The sequence below is a fragment of the Aptenodytes patagonicus genome, chromosome 13 (assembly GCF_965638725.1).
Source record: "Aptenodytes patagonicus chromosome 13, bAptPat1.pri.cur, whole genome shotgun sequence".
Classification (NCBI taxonomy): domain Eukaryota; kingdom Metazoa; phylum Chordata; class Aves; order Sphenisciformes; family Spheniscidae; genus Aptenodytes; species Aptenodytes patagonicus.
In genome coordinates, this window is record NC_134961.1 from 12,886,814 (window position 1) to 12,896,301 (window position 9,488).

General features: G+C 45.2%; 1 protein-coding gene across 1 annotated transcript; it reads left to right on the plus strand.

Moving 5' to 3' along the window:
- Positions 1 to 1,981: 1,981 nt before the first annotated feature.
- ZP2 (zona pellucida glycoprotein 2) lies at positions 1,982 to 7,878 on the plus strand. Its single transcript, XM_076350875.1, has 18 exons — positions 1,982 to 2,028; positions 2,120 to 2,193; positions 2,376 to 2,459; positions 2,552 to 2,646; positions 3,453 to 3,611; positions 3,963 to 4,007; positions 4,254 to 4,418; positions 4,744 to 4,840; positions 4,923 to 5,104; positions 5,515 to 5,644; positions 5,827 to 6,008; positions 6,087 to 6,178; positions 6,269 to 6,393; positions 6,660 to 6,849; positions 7,160 to 7,295; positions 7,377 to 7,473; positions 7,560 to 7,646; positions 7,733 to 7,878. Exons 1-18 carry the CDS (start codon positions 1,982 to 1,984, stop codon positions 7,876 to 7,878), a joined length of 2,133 nt encoding a protein of 710 aa, XP_076206990.1.
- The last annotated feature ends 1,610 nt before the right edge of the window (positions 7,879 to 9,488 follow it).

The window sequence follows — 9,488 nt, forward strand, 5'->3', positions numbered from 1 at the left end:
CGCCCCAATGCTCGGGGGTGTCCAGCACTGCTCTTGGGCAATGCTTTTTTTCCCAAAAGTTAGAAAATCAAACAAGTAAAAGAGAAAAGCAGAGGATTGGAAGAGGAGACCTTGCAGGTTTTTTTCAGCAGAAAAAAAAATGAAACCCAGGGAGATAGTCTTGTGTTTCAGGGCATGAATTAGCTGGTTACCTGTAACTCAGGCCATGGTTATTGATACAGGCTCAACAACTCAGACAGGTGGAACTAAATTTTTTGAAAGGAGGAATGGCCGTGCTTTCTCTGTAGCTTAAGCTGCAAATTCAGACATGTTAAGTGTAGCAACAACTAATTATTTTAGCACATGCTGATGAATTACATCCTACAAAACTACGTACTCAAAAATTGATATCAGGAGCTGCTAACTTGCACCGCAGGGCAAACCCAGTTGTGGTGACTGTGGCAATAGTGTTGCTCTAACCATTAAATGTTGTCTGGCCCAACATTACCTTTCAGCGACACAAGTCACAACCTGTTACGAGGCATCTGGGAGTTGACAAAACCCTGAGTTAACTCTAGCAGGCGAGGACAGGCTGTTCTTCTGCGAAGGGACCGTGCATTGCCGCTGCCCAGGCCTCCACAGGTTTCCCCCATTCTAGCAGCATCACTCCAGCGTGATGCAAGATCGAGCTTTTACCAGCCCAGGGTCAGCCAAACTCCGGGAACATGATCCAAAGCTCCTTGGGACTTACAGCTTTTCCACCAACTTAATGAAGCTGGGAATCGGGGGGGGGGGGGGGGAAATTACAAGTAAGTTTAGCTTTACATCAAATTTGACTGCCTGAAAGTACCTCATTTGTGTAATTCTTTAAAGGATGTGTACTTGAAACACTTTTTTCCCCCTACTGTGTTAGTTAAACCCAAGCTAAATAATAATAGACACATAATACAATAAACTTGTGTATGGCTTCAGAGTTTTTTTCATTAGTTTTCTGTATAATCATTGTTTTTGAAAACAATGAATCTCATTATAAAAAAAAGAGAGAGAAAAAAAAGGTACATGATGTATGTTTGTGAAATCAGGAGTCTCTGGGAAGTTCATTTCTTGCCAAAGGTTATCCGCATGCTAATCCTATTGATGGCAAAAGCAGAAGTGCAATTTCTTTTTGTGCTACTAACATCAGGTGCTATTTACTCTGGCGTGGTTATTGATCTGAGCTAGTGCCTGCTTGTTGCTATGAGTGCATCGTGCACGCTTGGTACCCCCACTTGCATCATAGCTTTAACTCCGCATTTGCCATGCTCTCACAAGGATGAGAGTTAGAGAGGTGCTTCTAAAGAATGTACATTTTTAAATCACTTACACTAATCATCTGCTCTGCCTGTATGGATCATATTGCTTTGCTACACAGCGCACTGATGGCAATCACATGCTCTGCAGCTACCTGCTGCCACCCATGCTGTTGTCCCATCCAAGTTCCCAGCACCTCGGTACCTACCAGGAGCTGATAGACAAGGTCTTTCTCACAACTCTAAATCTTTAAGAGAAATGAGGCTACTGTCACCTGGGCTGGGAAACTCTCAAATCTGCTCTAGGCAGAGGTCTATGACTGTAAAAAGAAATATAAATGAATACATTTTACATGAATACATGGTACATTCATACAAAATTTATTATTCCCTGAAGTCCAATTTAACACCCCATTCCTAAATCACTATTCCATAATACTAATTTTCCTCTGTTCCTATGATCTATCTTTTTGCTTTCTCACATGCCCTAAAAATAGAAGGAAACAATAACCCATGCCAAAGACTTAATATCACCTTAAGGTCTCCTGCGAGCCCTCCTCTTCAAGGCAAGGAGACTGCATCTCAACAAGAGGCAGGTGCAAGCTCTCAGTGCCCCAGGCAGCAGAAAGGCTGCACCTGTGTGGAGCCTGCACCAGGCCCTATATAATCCTCCCTGGGGAGCCAAAGAGCAAGCTTGTGGTGGCAGTGAGAAGATGGGACTGTTTGGGCAACAGGAGTGCTTGAGCCCCTTAAGGATGTGGTGAGTGGGGTTTGGGTGTGTTAAACCACAACATATGGGGAGTTGGGTCCTTTCCTCGCTGCTCTCTTATTTGGTTCTGTTCTTCTTGTAGGTTGCTGCTCCTGTTTGGCTTTTTGCTGCCCTTAGCCTCTTGTGCTGATGGCCTGGGGGATCAGGATCTCTTGGGTAATGAGGCATCTTTGGGCTGGTAGTGGCGTGGATGTGGGCTTTAGGTTTGCTTGGAGCTGCTTCCCCTCTGCCTTGGTGTGGAGGGGATCTCTGAAGCAGGGCTGGCTAGCTGGAGGGCTTGCAGGGTGTGTGCCTCCAGGAGGGTGATGGTGGAGCTGACTGTGGTCTTCCCTCTGCAGAGAGTGTGACCTGTCACAGGGATGGGATGGAAGTTGAGTTTTCCAGAGAGCTTGGTAACTATTCCTGGCATGTGTGTGTTGTGGGTAGGTATTGCTACTGGCCTGGCTTGGTCCTTTCTACTGTAGCTTGAAAGCAGATGCCTGCCTGCAGGGCTAACCTTCCACCTTCTCCCTAGATATGAGTGGTGAGGAGATGGTGTCCTGTGACCACACTGTGGATCATGAGAGGCTGTTGCTCAGTGTCCTGTTTGTCAACTGCACTAGCCTGGAGGTAAAGGGGTCTCTATTCTGGGAAGGTGCTGTGATAATGTGTCTTTTTTTTTTCCCCTGGTCAGGACTGGGTTAGTAGTGTTTCTAGCTCTAACTTTCTTCAAGAGTGGAAATGCTTAAACTATTCTATAAGAGCAGTTCATGCCAGAAGTAGTTTTAAAAAAAAAAAAAACCCTCAACCAAACTGGTACCTTAATATTTGCTCTTTCAACTGTGGATTAAACCCCCTCAGACACTGCCATAAACATTGCATTTTCCTGTAAAGGAGTTGAGAGCTGTGTTAAACAACATCTTGTAGAGAAGTGGGCCAGGTCCAAGAGTTTCATAGCACCACTCAATTTACACATATGTATATTGATAGAGCAATTAACAATGCATGCTATTCATAGCTATTAAGGTAGAGTGGTAAGTGGGGGACCAATAGCCTCAGAAATGGAGGATTTGCTGGTATCAGTTGCTTTTAGGCATTTGAAATACCACAAGACTCTCTTGGTTTTGGCATTTATTAACTTGTTTCTTGAACAGTTGAGACTCTGGCATCGCAGCCTACCAGTCCTTGAAGGCTTTCTTCTTGACTCCTGCAGTTTTCTTAGTACCTTCTGCTCTTCAATGTAGTCTTATTATGCTATGCTTTCCTAGAGAACATATCCTTTTCCATGAGCTTCTAAAATGACAGTTCATTGTCCTTGCACTGGTACAAACACCTAAAACAACTCTGAAGTTACAGTTTAGTCTCAAAGGCTTTTAGTTGTCCTCTTGCTGCAGTGAGTGTTGCTGCCTCTTTCTAATTAATGTCTTTTTCTATAGCATGATCAGCACTGGCTAAGGTTGAGGCTGATGGTGAATGACACAATGGGAGAGGAGAAGAATGTAACCTACAGCACTCACTGCAATACTGTTCATGCAGATGAAATCACTACTCCTTTCTTTGTTGGTGCAACAAACTGTACAAAAGACTTCATGGCAGTAAGTAGAGGAATGAGAGTGCTATAGATCCTGCTTAGAGGCTTGCCAGGTGGGATGGTTGTCTCCTGGAACTGTGTGGCTGGGATCTGCAGAAAGATGGGGAAAGCTCCAGCCAGCTTTGGGGAGGTCTGTTGGCTGCATGTCTATCTTGGCATGACCACTAACTTGTTGAAGAACTAGTTTGTGAATGGTCATTAGTGATGCACATGGCCTGGCTCTAGCCCTATTGCAGGGAAAACTGGGATGCTGGTGCCAGCTGTCTGAAAAACTATAGCGGAGATTTCTCTTAGAATGTTGTAGCGTTGTGACTGCTGTCTGTTCTGGTGGTCTAACCCTTGTGCTGTGTTCCAGGTTACTTTCCCAAGACTCATTCCAAGCTTTAGTGATGAGCATGTGGTATGTGCCTTCTGTCTTGCAAAGGGAGGGTGTGGGAATGCATGGGTTTTGGATCTAAACTGAGTCTGTCTCCAAGCTGGAGTAGTTCTTTCTTCTGGGGTAGTTCTATCTTGTTAGGAAGCTTAATTCTATACTATCAATATAGGGAGCTTGAATGTAAAACCTGCAAGGTGAAGAACTGTAATGCCTTGCTGCTTCTGTGTGGCTATGCCTTCCCTTCCTAAGGAAGGATTTCCTGCTTTGCAGGTTCCAGCAACTCCAACGACCTGGACTCTGTCAATTGATGATGGAACCAGAATACATCAGCTGAGCCTTGGGCAAGCCATGCAGCAAGGCTATAACTTTCTAGCTGATGGCCACAACCTGATCTTTCAGGTGGCCTTTACTGCCACCGGAGTTGTTTCCTACAAGGTAGGTGAACAAAGAATTGGCACTGAGGAGACAGTGCTGCTTTAACAGAGGCTAGGTATCCCTCTCCTGTAGACCTGTGGAAACATGTGATGCTGACAGGCATCTATGTAAGTGGGATCCTAGCTATTGCCAGTCAGATGTTCACAGGACAGGCTGTCTCATGAGCAGACCCTTTTTGAAAGGGTGTTGGGATGGGAAGAAACTGTTGTTGCAAACATGATTAGCAGTGGTCCTGAACCAGACATAGTATATGACCCTGCAGGGTTGGTCTTATGATGGATTATGAGCTGGGTACTCTCTAATAGACCTCTGTCGTCTTTGTCAGCACAATGATAAGGTGCTCCACACTGTGGCACTCAAGCTCACGTATGGCCCTCCTGAACATAGACTGACTGTGGAGTCAAGAATGCTTTGTGCACCAGGTAATGCATGGAGAAAGTCAGAACCTGGCCTGCTTCTTCCCTGAGAAAACTGGTCTTACATTTAACAAAGATGTTGTTGCAGGTCCAGCAATCTGTAATGCAACACACATGACTGTTGTCATCCCAGCCTTTCCAGGGACCCTTAAGGCTGTGGGTGTAGAGGATAAGACCATCCCCATGGACCAGCTTCAGGAAAATGGGATTGCTCTGGACACAAAGAGAGGGGTCAAGCTGCATATTAGCAGGGGATTCCTGAAGTCCAGGGTGAGTTCTGACTCAAGTCACAGGAGTTGGTGTGATCAGAGCTCCTTGGTGCTTATTGAGAACCAGAGCATAGTAGTTTTGACCTGACTAAGCACCTGTCAAGTCAGCCATGTGCCGTGTGGCTGGCTGAGGGCAGTTATGGTTAAGATGAATGCAAACTGACTTTACAATATATAGGCATCCCTCAAAGGTAACTTGGGTTTCATGAGGTCTCTTGGCAAAAACAGCTGGAGGTGAAAATATTCCTCTTGGAGTGGGTTGGTATTTGGCATGCCTGGAGTAATGCAAATTAACAAACTAGCTGAGTGTGAAGAGCACCATGGCCCCAGGGCAAGTGAAACACTAACATGTGCATGTGTTAAAATGAGCTCTTGTAGTTACACTCCAGGAGAGTAACTCTTGTCTTTCAGCCACCTGGGGAGAGCTGCTCAGGACTTCAGTCCTATGTGTCCTCTTTGAAACTGGCTTTTCACTTCCATGGGGAGACTGTGGCAATGGTGATATATCCAGAGTGCCCCTGTTACGAGCATGCACCAATAGGTAAGTGACTGGCTTCTGCAATGGTCTTGGCCTATGTGATGCTCAGATGATAATCCTTCAGCAGGGCTTGTTCTTGAACTAGTCCTTCACAGGAAAGTGTATCTCTAGCCAGAATACAACAGCTCTTGGCAGACTGAGCTGTTAATGACTGGCATGACAATTTATGTGAACCTCTGTTACAGCTGCCGTATGCACCCAGGATGGGTACATGGATTTTGAAATCCTTGCTGACAGTACTACACCACCGCTAGACTTGGACACACTTAGGCTCAGAGATCCTGCGTGCCGGCCAGCCTTTAAGTCGTCTTTGAATGACAGGGTTTGGTTTCATGTCCCACTGAATGGCTGTGGGACCAGGTATTGGGTAAGTGTGTAGCTGGGATTGATGGGAAGGGCTTCATGCATTGGGAATGCCCTCATTAATGCTGTTATTTCTCCATAGTTTGATGGGGAGAAGATTGTTTATGAGAATGAGGTGAGGGCATTATGGACAGACCTTCCACTGCGCAGGATCTCAAGGGACAGTGAACTCAGGTATGTCTGGGAACCTCTTTGGGGGGTAATACTTAGTCCTGGATATCCTATATATGAACATAAGACTTACCTGCTCCTTCCTTGTTACAGGCTAACAGTCCTGTGCTTCTTCAGCAATGGTGATGCCTCCCTTGCTGTAAGGGTAGACAACCTTCCTCCTCTGGCTTCTTCAATGAACCAAGGTCCCCTCTCCTTAGTTCTTCTAAGCTACCCAGGTAAAGCTGACTCTGGGCTCAGGTGGCTGGGAAGCAACTGAGCTTGTGGGGGGCAGGATGTATGAGTGAACTGTGCATAGGCTTCTAATGACCTGATGTGCTTCCTTCCCTCCTGCCCATGCTACTTGAGGCAGATGCCTCAAATCTGTGACTCTAGGACAGACTGCAGCTGGTAGACTGGCTGTTGCTGAAGAGCTCTAGACCAGAGTTTCTTCAGGACTCTCTTTGTATGCTCACTTATCTCACAAGGCTTTGGGCTTTTGCAGAGGACTCATACAGGCAGCCATACCGTGATGATCAGTACCCAATAGTAAGGTACCTCCGGCAGCCCATCTTCCTGGAAGTTCAGGTCCTGAACCGCAATGATCCCAATCTCCATTTGGTATTGGATGACTGTTGGGCAACAGCTTCACAAGATCCAAGGTCACTTCCCCAGTGGAATATTGTCATTGATGGGTGAGTGTCCTGCCAGAGACATTAAAGCACTTCTGGCAGTGCATGGGAGTATTCCCTAATTCCCCCTGCCCCTCCCTTGGGAACAGAGCCCCAGGTACAAGGGCTTCAATTCAGGTGGCCTTCAAGGTACCTTGGTGGTCCTGTCCTGGTATGCTGGAACTTGTAGGAAGAGGTCAGCACCTCTACCTCAAACTCTAGCTTAGTGCTTCTAAAAAAAAAAAAAACAAACCAAAAACAAACAACAAACCCACAAACAAACCACTGATCTCTACCCTGCTGTTCTGACTTGCTGCTTCTTACCTATTGGCAGGTGTGAGTATGACCTGGACAGCTACAGGACTGTGTTTCATCCTGTGGGGCATGGTGTCAGCTATGCTAACTATCGCCAAAGGCTGGAAGTGAAGACTTTTGCCTTTGTCTCTGGTGACAAAGCCCTCCCTGGCCTAGTAGGTGACACTTGCCTTCTTAGAGCAGTGAGTAGGAGCAGTTATTGTCTCAAAATGAATGGATCTCATTCTCCATCCTAGGTATACTTCCATTGCAGTGTCCTGATCTGTGACCGTTTTCAACCAGACTCCCCTCTGTGTATGACAAGATGCCCTAGGCCATCTAGAAGCAAGCGAGGTAATGTCTAAGCAGATGTTAGGTTGTACTGATCCAAGATAACCCGCTGTACTGTGGGGTTCACCTCTACTACGTTACTGTTGCAGAGAGTGGGATGCCAGGTGTGAACTCTGCAGTGGTCAGCTTGCGGGGTCCTGTCCTCCTTGTGCCAGAAGGATGGTCTGCAACCCAAGGTACTAAGCAAGTGTGGTGCTAATATGTTGCTTAGGTTTAGTGAAGAGCTGTCTCCACAAACTATATCTTTCTGCTTGCTTTGTAGGGAGCACTGCCTTGAGCAAGGAAGCATGGGCTGGCATTACAATGACTGCTGTTGGCATTCTCTCCCTGGTGGCTGTAACGCTACTATTTTTGGCTTTTCTTAAATGCCTAAAGAGAAGAGCATTCCTGGTAAATGTGGTATGTTAGTGTATTTTTTACAAATAAACTTGGATTGCAAAAGTCTTCTGGACAAGCTGTGTAGCTTTGGAGTTGTTGCTGTGTAGCATTCAAGGAACTAGCCTGGACAAAGATGGATGTCTGTCTTGCTGAGCAGTGGCACTACTCTCAGTGTCTCTGGCCAAAGTTCTCTAACTGAAACTAGCACTTGTAAAAGCTTCACTTCAAGCTTTTTGGGTAAGACTCAAGGGACAATGGCAGCTTCCCCTATACTGGATGGTTTCCTTGCCACCTTAGTTCACATTATGGGGTGACTGATGGATACTACTTCTAATATTGTGAGAACAGACTTTTTAGAAGATTCTAGAGTTCTCCTGCCCTTTCCTAGGATTGTAGAAAAGGATTTAACTGAAGAAAAATACTACTTAAGGCAAAGCAGTGCTCCTTAACTGTGCAGTTAATTTGTGGTGTTTAGGCCTAATGTTGGTAATTCAGCATCATCTAGACCCTTTACAGCAGTAATCAAATACTTGGTATAAATTTACTACTAGTTTGCTGGAGCTATATGAAAACAAGTAGTGTTTCATGATGCTTACTCTGCAGAATCAAAGCCCAGCTGTGAATTGCACTTCATGCTAGCCATCTAGGCTACAAAAAAAATCTAGATTCAATCTCGGGTGAGCATAAGGCTTTAATAGGGGCAAATGGTAGCTGCTCAGTGAATGTTTTGTGGCACTTAAGTAAAGGTACACTGAGATACATGTTCCAGGTAGTAGCTTCACTCTAATTCCTAAAGATCAGTCAGGGGTGGGGAGTGCCATGTGTAGGCTATAGCCTGTAACCAGCCTTAAGCTCACTGCTAGCAAAGGTGGAAATGAATCAACTGGCCATAAAAGACAAGTGAATCTCTTGTGAGCCTTTTTTAAAGGCCAATATGGCTGCCACATTAATGAGCAATGTCAGTTTGTCAAGGTTTCTACATTTAAGAACTTCACATACGTGTGACTCTGCTGTTGCTTTCTAGCTTAAAACATGTTCAGGAAGTGCTCTCTAGCACAGGCTGATGTGCTCTATCCCAGAGAGGCTTGGAGACCTTTAGTTGCCTGAAACTCAAGCTCAGTTTCAATGTATAAAATGAACTTCCACATAAGGGAAGCTTGAGGGCAACACTGAAGTGGTTACAGAGGACTTGGCTGATAGAGAATATGCTGTGGTATCTGTACAGCTTTAGGTATGCTGTTTCCAAAAAATAGCAAAACACTTTGAAGTAGGGATATTCTTATTTGGTTTTGTGCCTCACTGCTACAGGCAGGGAGGACTAAATGCAAGTGAATAAATTGTCCTAGAATAACTTTATGTATTTGTATCTCTAGGATTAGAAAGTGATCGTGTAAAAGTAGCTCCTTAATTTGCTTGTTTTGTACCTTCAAATTGGTTTCAATACTCTATGTTCCTGAGGAGCTGAAGACTATGTAATACAGCTTTTAAGTTCACTGGCTGATTTTTAACTACCCTTGAGTCAAAGATCATAAGCTTCTAGAGCCTGAATGAAGCTCAGCAGTGGTATGTTAAACCCCTGGCTGTTCAGCTATGGTCTGGGGCTGCCCTTCTGTACCTTTGGATTAAAAGCCCTGTTCCCC

Bases quoted from the DNA above. Each gene is read 5' to 3' on its own strand.
- ZP2 (XM_076350875.1), top strand. From the start codon at position 1,982: ATGGGACTGTTTGGGCAACAGGAGTGCTTGAGCCCCTTAAGGATGTG. The intron at 2,647-3,452 runs GTAAAGGGGTCT...CTTTTTCTATAG, and splicing joins TCAACTGCACTAGCCTGGAG to CATGATCAGCACTGGCTAAG. The intron at 7,474-7,559 runs GTAATGTCTAAG...TTACTGTTGCAG, and splicing joins GCCATCTAGAAGCAAGCGAG to AGAGTGGGATGCCAGGTGTG.